The following is a 19,208-nucleotide window of genomic DNA, read 5'->3' on the forward strand; positions in this document are numbered from 1 at the left end:
GCTGTCCATGATCCGCACTCATCACACAAAAAATCAACAACTTTGGCTGATTGTAATATTCTTAAGTAAAGAGAGGGGATGAATAGTATGGACAGTCTTATTGTTAGGTGTTTATCACTGGCAATGCTCGGACCATTGTTTGGGGTATTATGGCCATCAAACTAGTGTTGAATTACTGTTTTATCTCAGAACTTGGGATGGGACAAGGGGTTAAGTCTGTCCATATGAATTACTGTAACATAATTCCTTTGACAACAAAATTAATGAGAAGGGATAGGCAAAGGAAAGAACCTCGTTTTTAGAGGATTCATTATAATCAAAGTTTTTAATCTACCAGCAAATATTTAATCCTAAACTTTTATCCATCTGTAAGCCAAGCATCTTATTGTTCGTACAGAAATCGGTATTCTAAGACTGTCTTTTAATAACAAGTTTATTATTTTACTATGATATTCTAAGAAACATTACTGTTTATTTTTAAAATTATTATTATATGACAAATCAAATCATAATTAATCAATTGTAAATGATAAATTAAACTAGGGTTTTTCATTTCTATTTTATTTATTTTATCCATCATCTTTTTTGTGAACTGGGAGAAAATTTTTTAGATAACTTAACTATTTAAAACAATTTAATAAAACATAAACACATTTCATGTGTAGAAAAACAACGAAAGAATGGAATGGAGCTAAAAATCTACTCAATACTAAAATAGGTTATTTGATTGTTTTCATTTTTTTTCATTATCGGTGCAATGTGTTGGATGAGAATATAAACCAAAGAAAGAATAACAGGTCTTAATCTATAAAAACAAATTATACAAAAAAGAAGAGATAGATTTCTTACTTTTCTAAATAAGCAGTTGCTGAGAATTTCTTGTGCACAAATGGTCTATCAGTGTGTGTTGGGTAAAAGTCATCTTTCTGTGACATTGGCCTAACATTCGCCTTTTTGACCTGTCAAATGAGACAGAATATAGTATCAGGCTAACATTATCGAAGAAAAAGACACCTTTTACCCTACGATAAACTATTAATAATAAATCCAATTTTTAAAAATTCAACAGTTTTGAAATCCAAGAGCTTTACAAAAGTATTCTTAAAATAATATAAGTAATGAAAAAGAAAAAAATTAAAACCATGACAAGGGAACTGAAAACATTTCAACAAAATGGACGAACAAAACATCAGACAGACACGATCAATACAAAGAAGGGAATAGTAATCATTATTTCACACCCACTGCAGGATAAAACATCAATGATATAAAAAAAATATGATATAAAATAAACTAATCATAGTCCACAAATAATATTAAATGACAAAGAAAACACAACACCACACGAAGATTTTTTTATAACAGGACCATTTGTGGTAATCAGGAAAAGGATTAAGTAAGAAAAAAAAATATTATGAATTCAAGTTAGTGAACCAAGAAATAAAGAAACGGTTTTCTATTCAACCAAAATTAAAATGTATTATTAAGTTCAGAGAAATGGTTCTGAAACTCCAGTATACTATACCAGACAAAATAAGATCAAATGTGTTGTATCATGATCCTAGTCCCTAATTTAGACATTTCAACCTTTTGAACAACTCCATATTTTATTAATATTATTTTCAATTCAATAGCATCTCCACGATTCAATAAAATTTAATATTGGTTTTATTTCTCCAGATGTACAAAATCTTGTTGAATAGCAGCTTGGTGTATAGAAAGGACTTTACTTCAATTCATAACAGTAAGCCTCTATTTTAATTTAATATATGTTATTCCTATTTCTTTCTCAAAGTTACTTTGTTTAAATCGTATTTAAAAAGACAAAAACTGAATGTTTGTCTGGTCTGTGTGTTATGTGAATGATGTATGTGTTTTTTTATATATTGGAGTTTAAATGTTAACTTGTTAAAAGTCAGGTCTCACTATTCAATTTACTTATCCACGAAAAAGTAAACAACTCTCTCTCCATTCATAAAACATTTGATAAAAGATAACATTTTACACCAATTTATTCAACTATACTACCAACATCAATTTAACACATAAAAACCATAGATGTTATTGGGATTATAGGACTTGTAATGAGCATTATGTCAGGGATTGCATAAGGTAACACTTTAAGTGTATGTACCCTGCATACCCCTATTGTAACAATTCACACAGATGCAAGGTGTCTTTAAATTTGGAGCCAAGTCACATGACTTTTTAATTGACTTCCTATTGCTGAATCAAGTTCCAGAAGGGGCAGGTAACTCTAAGGCAGCTAAATTATTGATTTTTTGAAAGAATGTGTGTAGCAGCTTGTTGCTATTCAAGGAATGACATAAGTGATAGTTGGCAGAACTTTCAAAACTTTTCAGAACACATGGCTAAACATACAAGAAAATCAAAACACATTTCTACATACTACTACAAGAATAAAGTAAAACAACATAAACACTAATAAAGATAATAAACATTTTAATAAACAAAAACAAAAGGAAGAGAACATCTATAGAATTTATCATAAATCAAAATAGAAAAATAATGTAAATCTGTCTTAAATAGTATATATCTCTAGGTTATATAATACACAATTGCTTAGAAAATGGTTCAATGTTCCAGAATACTGTAAAGTACCTACATACATTAAGAGTGACAACAATTTGATTTTGATTATAAATTAAGAAAAAAACAAATTAATGTGATTGTTATAACTCTGAACAAGTGGTAAAATATACCCCCACCCCGACCCCCTTCACCTGACTAGACCTTACTCTCCCTGATAATCTAATCATATAGGATTCGATCAAGTGTCTCAGTAATATATTTATATAAACTTTATTCTTGCTCTGTCAATTTTTAATAATTAGACTCGGTAATGATATGATCCTTTTAAATAAAATATACTTTATGGTTAAGTAACAGACAAAAGCCCTCCCAATGCTTTAATATTTACAGCCCATAACTCATATCACAAAAAGTTTCATAGTATGGTAGTTATAACAATTTGTTATACCGTAAATCATGTGTTTCACTAAGGTAACACTAAAAAAATAATTGTTCAGCTAAATGATCTAATTTGCATATACATCTGGGTTGATGTTGCCATACAATAATCACAGTGCTTGACCACATTCACTCTGAAGGATTTTGCAGAAGTGAAGCTGAAGAAGATATAATGTCAACAAAACAACTGATCTGGATCTGACTCTTCAAGGTTTCAAATTATGGATCATTAAATCATAAAAAATATTTATCAATTAAAGGAAATAAAACAAAACATTATCAAAATACAATAATAAAAACATGTAAACAAAACAAAATTATTCTCTCTCAAGAAGCAAGTTATGCAAAAAATTAACATGCAAGAGAGCCATGCATAACAGCAACCAAACTCCTCAAAATTAGGTCAACATCAGATGAACTACTTGGAAAGTTGCTTTTAACCTTGCAAGCATAAAGTTGCTCAGTGTGCTTAGGCTTAGATACATATATATATATATGTATCCCAGAATAGCCATGATGAGACAATTGTAACCTTTATTATGGTAGCAGACATTAGTTAGTTGTATGTAAAGTTGAAACTTGTTAACAACATAAAGTATGCCATCTGAGAAAAGTTTATGCTATTGACTACACTCAGATTAGACATGGACCATGATGGTCTGCAAGACTCTTTCTGAACATTTATGAGCTTTGTGTTGTTATTGGGGTTTGTGTTTCAGAAATGCACAACAAAGCTTCTACTACCTCAGCTTCTGATTCTGCCTGCCTGTCTTGATCTTGGCGGTATTGTCGTTGCCTTTCCTCAAATTCACGCAGACGGCGATTATATTGTTCAATCTGTTCTCTGAGAAGCGTTTGTTCCACCTGAAAATAGAGACCATGCGTTCATTAAAAGCAACATCTGCAGGCAAAAACTTTGGTCCTACAGAATCAAAAGTACATTTTAATTTATGAATTCTGTATAAAGCAAGGTTGTTTTTGTCTCTTGATGACATTTGTGATTAACGGTAGTCATACAGCAGTTTTATCCAGGTGCAGAACATGTGTAGACCCACTGCTCAGATCACAGGGGTTGCATGAGTGCGAGTCATTGTGGACAAAAACAGTTATAAGCACCCTAATTTCAGGAACCAACGTTCACAGGTCTTTTTTTCAATGCTACAGCCTGGCACCTGGGCTTTTTCATGTAATTAAACAAAAAAGCAATGAGCAAATTAGATGTGCAAACTGGAATGATTAAGTATGAAGGTGGGGCAGCTGATTTTTCCAACATGGGGTTCCACAAAGACATAACCCTGGGGTGTGGCACATGAATGAAGGAAAAAAATGAGAAAAATATCATCAGCTGCTATGCTTTCTCAAGCAACAAAGCAATTTTTAATTGGTTTGGTTTTTATAATGAATCTGCAAGCCTTATAGCAAAGGTGCATATGGTTTTGAGCAGGCCACTTGCAATACAGATTACATGATGCCTGTATTAAAGGTGATCAGAGACATGGCAGCTGAGCTATACCAACTTTAGTAGTCAGCTATTGATTTTTTTCTTTGTCTTTTTGTTCCCATTGTTTGGCAAAAGTTTAATTTTCTTGTTTTGGAAAAGCCAACCTATGACTAGGGTGAGAGATGGGGAGGCCAACAACCATCTGACAGGCACTAAGAGCTCACATGTGTTGCTAAGAGTGTGTATCATGTAAAATGTTTGCTGTATCTCCATGCTGCTTCCAAAAACTTCTTTGTTTCCATTGTCTTAAACAGTTTTTGCAAACTAACTTGCCAGATGGGGGATGCCAAGGTCAAAATGCACAAGTAATTGAGAGAGTGAGGTAAGAGGGGTAGTGTGTTACCCATCACCATATACATCCTATGCACACAAGATCCCCTAACCTACTGCCATACACTATATTACATGTTGAAAATGGGCCCCAAAAGTAACATATGGCTTAATTAACAGATTATAGAAGAGCTCACACATGTACCTATAGAAATAGAAGGTTAGATGTGTCCCTCTGATTCCATATAACATTAGAAGCAGGGGAGCAAAGTGGTTACCCAACACATCTGTCAGCCTTATTGCTCACTCTTATTAATCTTGCAATATTAAAATAAAATATTGCATGGCATTAAGGGTGTGAGACAAAAAAATGAACATTAATTCCTAGCTTTCATTGTAGCAACTAATTGTGGCTTTTGGGGGGAGTTAGATTGAAAACTTAGACAGAGTTTTGACACATCAACATGCTTAGAGCACAATACCACCTCTTGGTTCAAATCTGTTACTCTTACAGATATTATTAAAACTTGACAAAACCACTCATTAGCAAACAGCTTTTTGCATAAATATACTCTTTATGTTTGAACTGCTTCCAATCTCTTTCAATTTGGAGGGAAAAATCTGAGGCGGAGAAAAAAAGTAAAACTTTGTGACATGTTGCAAGTCTGTAAAGAATCAAGATGAAACTTTTGTTCAGCTTTTCATACCAAAAGAGCTCATTAATTTTGCCTCAACTTTTTTCAAAACGTCTAATATTCTTCTGAACTGATTTAATTTCTGCAATTATGACGCTCAACATTTTAAACTGTGGCAATTAAAATTTAACTTCATTAGTAATCAGCCATATGCCCTGTGGTTTTTGTAGAGTCTGATTACTACTCTAGCAACTCAAAACTAGGAATAAAATCATTAATCTTATAGTTACTGGCATGAAGTGGTTGAAAATTACTTGACACGAGATAGATAACATCTTTACCTTATGATGTTAAAAAAACTCTAACATATGCCTTCACAAAGCTTCTTCTTAAAAGAAGAATAGAAAAGGGTGAATTCAGTCATTAGCATTGTGAATAAAGTTGACTAAATGCCTCTCCCAGTCTATATGATTTTACGATATAAAGACAATAATGGAACAATTTCCTTAATTCCTTCTAGTGAACGCCTATAACACTCTGATGTTAAGCTATATAACAGAAAGATTGAACTGAAAACCTAGCCATGTTCCCAATCTAAACTAATCAATATTTTTTGCCATATTTACCAAAAACTTGCATGTGGCATTAAAAAATAATTGGACTAGAAAACCATAATTCATTTCAAAGATGAACTTGAAACATGAATATTATAATGTCTTCAACAAAGTGTCAACTTTAATTAGTGTAATACTTCATTTCATGTAAATGTAATTGGCCAACTTATATAATGCTTTAAATTCCTCATTTCAAATTTGATGCCTTTTCCTACTTTTCTTCCTCTAGACACAAAAGATTATAACAAAGGGAAACAAACAGCTTGTTTTTTAGCAGTCCAAAGAACAGAAAAAAGTTTTTATGAGGGTAGTTTTATTTAATTATTTTAGGGGACACCTGCCATATGAACATGGAGATAACTGTGTTTAATCAATTTCTTACCAGAATCGGGTATTTTATAAATTATTTTGACTACAAGTCTTACATTGTACTTTAAACTTAAATTTATATTCTGCAATACCAAAATGGATTTCTTTAAAATGTGTAAAGGAATGCCGCCTGTGACCACAAGCCACATAGTCCTGACTTGCCAAACCTTTCACTTATGACAACATTTACATTTAACCTTTCAATTCAAGCCAAAATTAAAATCATGGTTCCAAGACTAACGGAATAATAATCTGTCATGCCAAGCAACCATTGTTGTTATTTTTTTTCAATCAAGTGAAGTGAACACAAAAGACAAATGAGGGTTTTTAGAGATTCTGATTCTGCACTTATTAAGAATTATGCCCTAGTAGGCCTGTACATTATCAAAAGATGTATACTGTGAGCTACCAAAGTATTTCCTTTATCAATTTTTGTTTTATGTAAAAGCTTATTATACTGAATTAATAATATTTTTCAAACACTGTATGTTTCAAGCATAAAAATATTTCATAACCTTTATGGTTCTTCTTCGTAACATTACAAAGTTTGTGTTACTTAAATCTGTACTTTCCGGAATCTTTTTGTATTAAATAAAGATTTTGTTTCTTTTCAAATGAATTCAAATTTATATCCCCACAACCCTTCCTTTGTGATGTTTTATTATTACAGAATTCAAGGAATGTGAAAATTGTATCTAATTCGTTGTGGGATGGCTTAAAATTTAACATAATTAATATCTTTCATCTAAGATAGTTAAATATCTTTATTATAAAATACAAATCAATTTAACACTTGACACAAGGCTAAAAGTTTTATAACTTTGAGGAATTTATATTTTTTTTAACATACCAGAGTCAGGTTGAACAAATATGTGAGACAAGAAACAAAAGTAATGTTTTTAGTAAATTTGTTTGTGAGTAACTAAGTAAATGGCTTATGTTAATAACTATTCTTAGATATTTAAGTCTGGTTTTCTTGATTTACATATGCAGTGTTAATAAATTGAGGGGCAGTAGACTGGCTAGACAAGTGGTGTATTCAATATTATGTTCTTTCTATAAAAAACAACCCCTAAACAAATGAATTTTTAACAGCCCATAACCAAATGAATTTAAACAGGCTATAAACAAATGAATGTTCATTTGACCTGATTGTTCACAAAATAAAAATCTTGTAGCTGTACAAAAATGTTTCCCTGTCATAAAATATCAACCGAATGACACAAAATTGAATTAATCAATTAATAGTGCCACCATATTTAATAATCGATTCTTTAATAGAATATATCTGTGCTTCTAACTTCTTACAATAGTGAATTTTTTTTTTCCATTCTCCCAATGCCTATAGTGCAACTGGAGAACACCATAGTTAGATATTGTTTTTTAAATATTTGATACACAAATATGGGTCAGGCCTATCTTACCTCAGCTCGTTCTGCATCATACTCTAAACTACCAATACCATCTAACCGATTTAAATCTATCCATCCTCTCCACATAACACATACACCATTCATTATAAACTGGGATTTTAAATGGACCTGAAAAATAAAATTCTTAACATGAGTTTCTAAACCAACATTTAAAAGTGAGTTTTCACAAAATTAAGTTCTCTGATTACATGATCCTGAAGTAAGAATTTTATACTGGTATAAATATTAAATAGCTTTGATCATTTTGGATACATTAATTTCAGTCAATTCAAAGTGGAGATGTGTTCAATAGTCTTCCGCTTACAGCAGTACCAATCTTATTAACATTCTTTAAATATCAATATATCCTTCTTGGACCAAATCGTAACTTAAACCAATTGTTTACATCAATTATTTCTGAACTTCCCGGCATTGGGTAACATCATCTTTGTATTATTAGACATTTTCTTGAAGATATTTTTGTAATCCCCTTGTATAAACTGAGTTTTGTTTTTCACAACAAATATAAAGATTTTTTAAATGTAGTCAAATGCTGTGAGAACGATATTTAAGTACAAACAAATATAACAAGTTAGTGTTAGTCCATCTTAAGAGATTATTGCATTTGAATTATCAAGAAATATAACCAAACACATTCTGGACAATATTGATGAAATCTTTTCGTTTGATCTCAGTATGGATTAAATGCTTCGAGAAAATGTACAGTTATAACTTTAAGAAAAACAGGACCGAAATTTGATTCATTTGTAAAATAAATCTTAACCTATATCAGAAAAATGAAAAAATGTATTAACCATGGACATGATCACTTTCTTGGAGCAATTAGGACTTCACTCAATTATTTGATTATCATAAGCATTGTAGTTTTGAATTCATTACTCAAGTATGTGTGGAACTTGTTTATCATCATTAATTAAATAGGGCTTAAAATTCAGTAGGCCCAATAGTAATACATCTACATGTAGCCTACCCACATAAACTGACATATATAATAGTACAGTTATCTACAGCATTGGAAGTGTCCTAAATATTGAGAATCACTGAATTGAATATCAATACATTTATATTCACCGTATGTCAGTTAGCATTACTCACTAACCAGTTTGTTTTTTGGGGGTTTTTTTTTTTAAGATGACAGTGTAGAATACCACTGCTGTAAATCATAAAATAGTCACATCACAAAACCCAAAACATACAGGCGTATTCTAAATACAAAGCAATTTTAGCGCGAGAAATTATCAAATAGACAGATGTACCGTAACACAGACTCAGCCATTTTGGGTAGGCCCACAAAATATTGAAAAATAGGCTAAAGCATGTTGAACTAGGTTAGAGCAGAAAAGTAAAATCTACCGCGTCATCGTTTGAACTGCAGACAGTGCAGTGTTCCCGGACCCTTGTCGAAAAAATTGGCGTTCAAACCACCGCAACCCAATACAACATAATACAGTTGTAAACTGGGGTCGTTAACGGTATTAACTAAAACCACATCCGGTGACCTCTCGTGTCTACGTTACAATTTTAATTCAGGGTGTGAAACAGTCATGGCGAAACCACTCATCACGAACTTATTCTGACAGCCCTTCCTACTAACCACAAAGCCACGTGACCGTAAAGGTCAGGGTTACAAAAATCCCATTGCGTGGGTGGGTTATTAAATTGATACAAACTTGACATAATAAGTGGGTCAGTCAGATAACTACTGGCCAGTCAAGTTGCCGGTGACGTAACGTCTGTGGTATATGGGGTTAAATAACGGACAATCAACATAGAGGTCAGCGAGTGCTATTGTCCATTAGCTGAACTGAGTGTCGATCAGCGAACTATTTTATAATACAAAATAATGGGGACTTTTAAAATTTTAAACGTTAGCTATATTTATAGTATAACATTTAAACGTTTTTTTAAATGTAAAATATAAACAATTTCATAAAATATTTCTATTCATTGATATATTCAACTTTTCCCCCAAAATATACATCTTTTTTTTAAGCCATCCTAAAACCTACATTCCTAGTAAACAGTATATTCAATTTTCAATTATTTGGCTGATAAACACCATTTTAATAAACGAAATATCTTGCAATGTTTCGCCTTATTTCTAATTTAATAAATTCGAGAGTGTACACGTTACCCCTTTTTTACATTTCTCATTAATTTATCAATAGGATATTTTTTTCTTTCTTTTTAAAAAACAAAAAACAAAAACATTAAACAAATGCTGCGCTGGGATAGAATTTATAATTATTTTTTTTCTACGTATACAAGGACACATGGTGTAACATATACTTTAAGCATTCATTGAATGTCATAATAAAAATCACAATAAACTAAAATGGTGTCGCTGCCTTTGCGATGGACATTTGGTACCCGTAGCATCGTGGTAAAGATGACAAGCTTTTTTTTTCTGTTGACAATGCTATGTACAAATTAAATATGACGCCAGTTTATTAATTTTAATTATATCAAAGTCTAAAAGCATAATTTGTCTTTAATGAAGAAGACTATAGAAAATTAAATTACTGATACGGAAGGAAACTAGCGATTCGCCCCTGTTAATGAATAATGACTTTAACCCTTATTTCAGTAGACCTGAAAGGTCTAGGTTAATTAGTCGATAACGCTCTTTGAAAACCTCAGTCCCATCTGTTGTACGCTGAGCTTTGGTTAGTGATACACGGGTCAGTTTACCGTCCAAGTGCCGATTGTCTCATCTACGGACAGACGATAAAGGATTTCAACACACCGACTCAATAAATTTTTGTAACATTATCGTCTGTTGGTTGTCCGTTAGGTCACTTCCAGGCATAATCAGATGCGAGCGGCTTTCAAATAGATTACAAAATAGTGTGCGGGGTCGGTCCCAAGAGTAAACTGATAATCGCCAAGTAATTATTTGATTTTTTTTTCAGCAATATGTTAAAAGAGGACCAGAAGGTCGAATAAGAAGAGAACACGACTGTCACTAATTGTGAAATGTTTCGTGGGGGTACTTGCAACCGAATCTAGTCTCTAAAGGTGGCTAGATCTTTACCGTAATCATCTAACATGTTACATTATCCGCCATTAACCACATGTTATCACAAAATAAACCAGTATTACCTTACTTTATCTTAATAATGTATCGGATAAATTGAGAAATATTATTAGAATTTGATAAATAAAATTCCCAATCTGTATCTATGCAGTTATTTTTAACAAATGAAACTGACCAACCCCAATCCAAAGCCAAGACACACAAAGAAATATGGTTTTCTGTTACCTAAGGATTGGATTTTGATATTCAGAACTTTTAATACGTTTACGAAGTTTCCATATATTTTTCCAGAATCGAAAAGTCGAAGTTGTGCTTGCACCTGGCCACGTTGAGATCAAAAGGTTTAAAAATTTGACACATTTAAGGAAGAGATTTTAGTGTGAAAATATCCACACCTCAAAATGCAATCACCAACGACTTAGTTGAGATACATTAAAACTATGGAAACTCTTGTCGTCACAGGAGAAAGTGAAAAAAACTCCGATTTGTGTAGAAAGGCGAACAGACTGGGCAAACATGATATTTATGCAATCTTTGTTTTTGTGGTTTTCTGCCCAGGTGTGCTAATGTCTACTATGCACATGGTTTGGTCAGGTAAATATGGAGCTTCTGGCCGTGTTTCCAAAATAAATCTTTTTGTAGAAACAGCTGCATGTCAAATTTACCGGGGAAACATTGCTACACATCTCGATCGTCTCGCCATATTTTAATGAACGTTTTAGTATATAACTCGAAAGCCGTTAAAACCGTCTCAGGCAAATGTCGCCCTCGAATCTTGGTATTTTGAACGGGAAAAAATATCCGTCGTAAACGTCATTCGATAAAAGTCTGTTTACTTGTGGTATGGCGCTGCCAGTAATGTCTGCATAATCAGTTTATTCAACAACGGTGTTCAAATTTGAAGGAAAACCCTCTAACACTTTTATAACCGTTGAAAATATCCTTAAAGTTCAAATTGACACATCAGAATGTAACATTTACCGTTACTCCTTGTTTGTGTGTTTGTCCCACACCCAAAATAATCTTATGATCATATCGTTAGCATTATAATAACGTAGTTTTTCATGGAAATTGTAAAGAACATGACCACTCACTTTGATATTTCAAATTGTATGTGTTTTATTGTGCCTTTGTTGACAATTAGCATAGGCAAGAATTATTAAAATAAATTCATATTTTATAAAAATAACAAAGCAAAATTTGGTTATGGTATTATTTCGAATGACGCATTTAGTGTTCTACTTTTTCGGAGAAAATAGCGGACAGCTAAACTATTATAAGGTTACCCTCAATTTTAAGCACACCACAATTCGGAAATTATTATATCAGGCAAATACTATCGTATGCATAAAAAAGATTAAACACACGCCACATTATCCGGTGTTTTCTTCGGAAGACAACCTCCCTACCAAAACCGGAAAATTAGCGAGTTTAAATCTATAACGTCAAATTGTTCTGCGTGTTATATCGTTGATTCACTGCAGCTACAAAATCTTGCATCTTCTAATAGTACACTATTGGGATCCGGATACGGTAAAAAAAAAACTATAGTTGGCGGGTAAACCTTATGTCATTCTAATAGAGATTATCCGGAAGATTATCCGTAATCCACGTACCACTGTCGACCGACCGCAGGTGCGATATGGACATTCCCGTCTCGGCTCGACGCCAATGGCAACAGCTTAACGAATTTCCCGCCAAGAAAATGAGAGAGAGAGAGAGAGAGAGAGAGAGAGAGAGTTTAACGTCTACTCGACACAGACTAGGCCATTTCGGGACTAACATGGTTTAATTTTGTTTCATTAATTCGCTTGCGCGTAGGGGTCTTTAACAATGGGGGGAAACCGAGGGACCTGGGAAAAAACCCACGAGGTTGGACAGGCAACCCTACTCCTTGTCACGTACAACCGGGGATTCGAAACCACGCCAGTTGACTCAATGACAGGCCTTATGACACAGCACGCACGTGCTACCCCCCCCCCCCCCCACACACACACACATCCTGAATGGCACATATAAGCATAACGTAACCTATCTAATTACCGAAATGCATAAATAATATTGCTCTTAATCATTAAAATAATTTTATATTAGAAGTATCCACTATAAAGTACATGTATTATATCATAGAACTTCTATAAAATTAACATTAATTACACAACAAACTTGACAATGCATGAAACATCTGACCCAACATACTGCAATAAATTTGAGTGTTAGCGTAAATAGCCTTGTTAATCTTTTATACATAAAATGAAGTGCCTTAATTGGTTTCTCTATTGCTTTGTTTCATTTTAAATCTTGCGTATGGGCACCCTATAAAGTTTATCTTTAGGGACCACATCGCCCGTATACACATTTGTCAAAGTCATTCACAGTAATACAATACGTTATTCAAATAGTCATTTGCTATAGTAACTATTACGTTACTTTAATCATTATTAATTTGTGGCTTTCGCGAATGATTCCGATTTACAAACGGAACCAGAAAAAATCAAATCCTGATGCCACGAATCACATCTTAGTATTTTTATTTATCTTAAATCTGAACTTTGGAAAAATAGATTCTTGCGAAAATGTGTATTCAGTAATTTTAAACGCCCCCGCCCCAATTAATTGGCAGTGGTTATAAATATTTTCAAGACTTATCCTACAGAAATGTAATATTCTTCTGTTGGCAATGCAAAAACTGACCCAACAAATACCCTCCCCTTTCCTCCAAGTATTGCAATGGCGGCCTTAAAATACATGCTGATGAAGTATATCTAAGATATAATATCAGTTTTACATCTTCCTTAACTTAATGTTTATAATAAGTTTTCAAAAATTTAATTAATTAAAATTATAATAGAATAAAAGTAAAATGGCCATTAATGTAAATGTGATAAAAATATGATATGTTATACCACCGAAACAAACTTTTAAATCATATACTTGTGGTAACAACTCATTGGTTAAATGCAGAGAAAAACTAAAATAACAAGTTATTTTCTAATTTGGGGTGTTTATATAAACTCTTTTCATACTACTATCAATAAGTCAAGACCTGAAATGGGCATTATACCAGTAATCAAATTGTTCTGTTATGAGTAGAATAATGTGGAACCTTTGGTTTCCAGATCAAAGTCTGCAAATTTTGAATAATATTAATGAAATCAAAATAATTGAGAAAAGGTTAAGAAGAGATCGTAAAAAATGAATCCTATTTTTTCTCTTTTTATAAAAAAAAAATCTTAAATCTTTAGCAAAGATCTGAGCTACAATGTAAAACAGTATGAAAGGCTATGTAATAATATTTAACAATATGCAGATACTATATACAGATATCATTAGCACCCGTAGATTATGTTCATTGGTTCCTGTAAAGGATACTATTGTATATTTCTTAAATAAGGTCAATTATCTATGCTGACTTATAACTACCTACATAAAATTAAATTAAATGCAACTATTCCGATATTAAATAATTTATTACACGCATTAACCCGTTGGTAGTTAATGTAGCATATTTACTACTGAACAATAATTCACATCATCTATCGACCGTAGTAATAAAATGCCCCAGTCTACATATTTATTCCAATTCGATTGATTGAACAACTTGTATAGAGCTTCATTCCAATCACTTCCAAAGGACTATGCCTTTTGCCCAGTGGTAGGATTTATCGTTAAGATCTGCTCGAATGCTGTTGATTTTGTATTAATGATAGAATTCTCTGAATCGGCAGGTCACGTCAATCAGTGACGAGTTTCAGGTGTCAGTCCTTAGGGAAAATTTCACCTAAGATTTGACTTCTGCTCCCTCGATCCAGTCTACGAAAAAAAGGCAAAACCCCATCAACTATCATCAGATAGATAGCCAATCTAATCGCTGTTTACAAAAAAATATCAAATTCAAAATTAATCAATTATAAATAATTCGTTTACAATTGACATGGAGACGGTACTGAACAAAATGTCAGAACAAGTATAGGTAAACGAGACAGGGAGAGAGAAATGGGGTTTAAAGTCCGTTCGACTCAAACTAAGTCATTTCGGGCCTAACATATGGTTACATTTTATTTCATTAATTCGCTTGCGAGTAGGGGCATTTAGCAGTGGGAGGAAACCGAAGGACCCGGAGAAAACCAACGAGGTTGGACAGGAGACCCGATTCCTTGTCACGTACAAGCGTGGAATCGAAACCACGCCACTTAACTCGCTTTAATATTTTGTCAGATTTACTACTTTCTTTGCATTTTTTTCTTTTATAAGAAACTCAACTGAGGTCGTATAAAATGCAAGATCGAATACTAATTCAATAATACAGCATACTCATAAATACGTGCTTTGTAAAATAATTTATAGATTTGATGATTGTGATAGATTCTATAACAGGCAGATAAAAAATATTCACAACAAAATTTGTTAGCCACGAAACAATAATGACCTTGTGGCAACAAATCGTCGCGGTCAAACGCCTCAATCCCGACAACGGTTTATTATCACAGCGGCGATTTTTTAAAAATTAATAGTATTCATGCCTCGTTGGGAAAACATTTTTAGAGTTGTCTCCCATGCAACTCCGATTCTGAGAAACCGGGATGGCATCAATTCAACACAATAAAGACTTTGGACGATATATCGGGTCAGAATAATTAAAATACTACCTTGCTTGGTTCTCTTTCAAAATCTACAAATTCTCTGGTTGGTATTCTATCTTCTGGTTTATCTGACCATGCATTAGAAGAAAAACTTAATTGTAAATTTGTGCCAGTTGCTATAAATGCCTGAAATATTCATTTGTAAACTTAAATATATTTAATGTCAGTTTGAGCAAAAATGAGTAGTGTAGAAATTGGTGTTTTCAAGATTATATTGTTTGTAAACAAAGTCGAAAATGTCTGTAAATAGCTCTCTAATTCGCTGGAAGTCGTTGAAATATTGTGTGGGTAAAGCCTATATACACAAAATATATTTTTTATTTCTCGATTTTAAACCGAGATTTTTATAGAAATATTTAGCCAAAGTTATATAGTTAAGTTGAATTATCACCCAATAATGCATTGTTCGGGTGATATCGAGTGTTTGGTATGCTGCATTACGGGATATTTTTAAACCTACTTTTGAAATGTGACAATGATTACCATTTTCAGTTATTACTTTCGTTTAAGTATGATTATTTAGTTATTAATAAAATCATATTCTTATATCAAATATATTAACACTGTTCGATTTGTCGATAAAGTAAAAATTCGCGACAGAGTTCAGATCTGTGTTTGTGTTTATATATTTGATTTCAAAAGATTATTTTACAATATATTTATTTATAAGTTGTCTATAACATGTAGCACACACACATCGCAACATATGATAAGAAACTATAAAGGTGTAAATGTTTACTAATTCGTTGAAAAGGTTATAATTGGGAAACATATAATCGAGGAGGAAAATAAAGAACATTTCAAAATATAACCAATAGAAAAGAGAAATAGCAATATGTTTTGGAATAAACGAACACACTCACGCCGATTTTTCATCGGAATAACGCCATTTTTTTTATTTTACAAAATGTTTTGGTGATGCGCGATCCCAATTGTTTTACTTCAAACAGCGGAAAATTTAAAATGGAGAAAATTGTTGGGTTTAAAAGATTAACAGCCATAAATAACAAAAAAAATATGCAAAAGGGCATTAATGTGACAGCATGTTTGAGAAAAATATAATACGGCGCACACTTACGGTACATTATACAATACTTTAATTAGAACGAACTTAACTAAAGGTTAAAGATGAGAAAATAGTAAAAGTTGTTATATAAAGATATGTCTTTTCTCATTACGTAAGTTCTTGATACTTTTTTCTCGTGTGATATGATAATCGCGCAATTCTGATAAGACGTTTTAATCTCTCCATCATGCAAACACGAGACAAAACCGCAAGGCGGAGGGGGGGTAAGCGTGATCCATTTAAGTTGATCTATATGTTGTAATATTGCGAAACTGTAATCGCCTGGCATTTCAATATGTATAAAATTAGTAGTTTAAAAAATAATATCAAAGTCTACTATTAAATGTGAAGATGTATAATTTGATAGCGTGGTTGCATTTAGGTCGTTTCACGTTGCCATGATTGGACAGATAGTGCCATACTTTACTATTAATTACGCACTACACAAAAATAAAAACCACAAGACAAACTTGCGGACAAGACAGAGGCATTTTAAATTGCAAGCAATAAACAACAAATGTATATATCAAATCAAGCGAATGTCATGAAACTAGAAAAGAGTCTATACTATACAGCGTATTAAATAAGCGGGGGAAACAATACAATTAAAAATAATGAAATAAACTGCTAACAATGCATGCTTTCTAAACATGTGGAATATTTAAATGATATTAAAATGCTTTACAACTAAAACAGTACTTTGGTGTAAATTTGGACGATCAAGTGTGCTTAACTGAAAATGACCACATCCGTGTCCATTTAAATAAAGCTTATATTTTCACCGTACAAATTCAAGTAAAGAATTAACCAATTTTCTTTCCGGGGAAATCGTATTGGATTCTAACAAGAAATAAAATTTACTCATACATAAGGTAAATCAAATATGATTTCATTGTTCAATTTATCATAATTACAGGAAGTTTTTACTAGTCACATCATTATTCATACGGAAGTGACTCGTGAATTTAATTGCGAAGAAAGTTAAAACTATTTCGTTCGTCTTTGCATAATTTGACACATGGCACCGTCGTAAAACTTGCGGTGACACGATAACCTTACCGAAAGGTTAAATCATTTCGGGGTCGGCTAAGTTACAGTGTGACTTATGTGTTATGCGATATAAGCGGTGATATATTATTACGACAATAAATACGTAGTAATATAACGCACCCTTTTACATGAGTAATTACTTTAGTGAAAGTTTGTACTTGTTGGCATCTCAGTGAAGTGTACTCTAATCGTCAACCGTATATAAAAAAAAGAGTTGTAACTTACTATATCGGCGTGTCCCTCTCGACATTCCGTTTGAAATCTTAACTGTCTTTCATCATGTGGTCTGTCTCTAAATCCTGTATACCTCACCTGTAAGTAAAGTAATCCAATAAGTAAAACACAAAACTAATTCGAAAACTTTTTGATAATACTCCAATAGAGCGCACCAAACGAACGATCAGGCAAATCGTTAGGCCAAAACTTCAAACTTTTTGGGAATACTTCCAAATCTATAACTTCTCACCTCACATTCACGACTAAGTTTTCTAAAAAGTTCATCATTGTCGAATTTCGCCCTCTGATCAGGTACAACCCTGGGCATAGTGGTATAGTTATTCTCCCTAACCTCACAACACAACGTGCTTGCTACAAATGATAACATGTTTCCTCCACTCACTTCATTCATTATCGATACACAACAATAAGCGTGACAGTACCGAAAACATATCTTTCGTCTGATTGGTCAAAACCTTATGACTCGAGAATTTTCCGATTGTTGCCGAAAACACCCGGTACCCATATATGGCTATTTCCGACTCACGGAAGTGCTACGTCACATTCCGTGACTTGTTTTGATTGGACCGGGATTTATTATTCACGTTTATTTCCTTATTTGGCGGATTCCGTCATACAATGCATTATTCATGAATCCATATATGGGTGTTGGTGACCTAGTTACCTGATAAACATAGTGATTTGTGCCACCAGCTGAGCGTTTGTGTAGTATTGTTATAGTATATGTATGTTACGATACGAGCCACGATAGACCGACAGTTATCGATTCGGATTCATTAGTGGAGCATCAAACAAATATACACCTACGTTTTATATATTTAGCCTGTCATGAAAAGTGGCAAGATTGTGGTTAATCGGAAATGCGCCTGGTCATCAAACTATTTCGTAAGGCTTCGGGGGACAGTGTGGCGGTTGTTATTAATATTTTAGTTGTTTGTGCATTTGTTTGTGTATGCGCCAGAATCTCGACAACATGATAAGAGACACTCCCGCGCTCCCATTGTATTAGTGTTTTGTTGTAGGAATCGTGCTATCTGTACATAGTGCGTTCTAGAATAAACGCCATTAGGCAGAATTATATACATATCGAATTATAGGCCTATATACGCAGCTCGTGTTTATGTATGACAGTATGTAATTGGATACATGTCCATTAACGAGTAAATTAAACTGCTACGTGATATTGCTTAACATTGTGAAAACATCCAGTCCAAAAATTGAAACGTATGAGGAAATAAGACATAAATAAGAAAATATTTGTCGCTTTGTTCTCATTCTTGCGCTCTAATTAATTACAAACATTGCATTGCTATTATTTCTTTTGATTAAATCTCCCGTGGATTGCGAAATAAAAAAAACCAG

The 19,208-nt window shown here is 32.9% G+C and overlaps 1 protein-coding gene across 4 annotated transcripts in view; it reads right to left on the reverse strand.

The window, feature by feature from the left end:
* The window catches only part of LOC126814560 (core-binding factor subunit beta), a 46,154-nt gene extending 27,917 nt beyond the window's left edge, over positions 1 to 18,237 (reverse strand). The window contains exons 1-6 of one of the 4 annotated variants that reach the window (XM_050539806.1): positions 18,076 to 18,237; positions 17,835 to 17,921; positions 15,500 to 15,619; positions 7,805 to 7,921; positions 3,736 to 3,855; positions 850 to 959 (exon numbers count right to left, since the gene is read on the reverse strand). In XM_050539806.1, the coding sequence (XP_050395763.1) occupies positions 850 to 959; positions 3,736 to 3,855; positions 7,805 to 7,921; positions 15,500 to 15,619; positions 17,835 to 17,921; positions 18,076 to 18,237 (716 nt within the window). Of the gene's footprint in view, positions 1 to 849; positions 960 to 2,446; positions 3,856 to 7,804; positions 7,922 to 15,499; positions 15,620 to 17,834; positions 17,922 to 18,075 lie in introns of those variants that run through there. The other 3 variants (XM_050539809.1, XM_050539808.1, XM_050539807.1) reach the window with 3 other exon arrangements.
* Positions 18,238 to 19,208: the final 971 nt, after the last annotated feature.

The sequence above is a fragment of the Patella vulgata genome, chromosome 3 (assembly GCF_932274485.2).
Source record: "Patella vulgata chromosome 3, xgPatVulg1.2, whole genome shotgun sequence".
Classification (NCBI taxonomy): Eukaryota; Metazoa; Mollusca; class Gastropoda; family Patellidae; genus Patella; species Patella vulgata.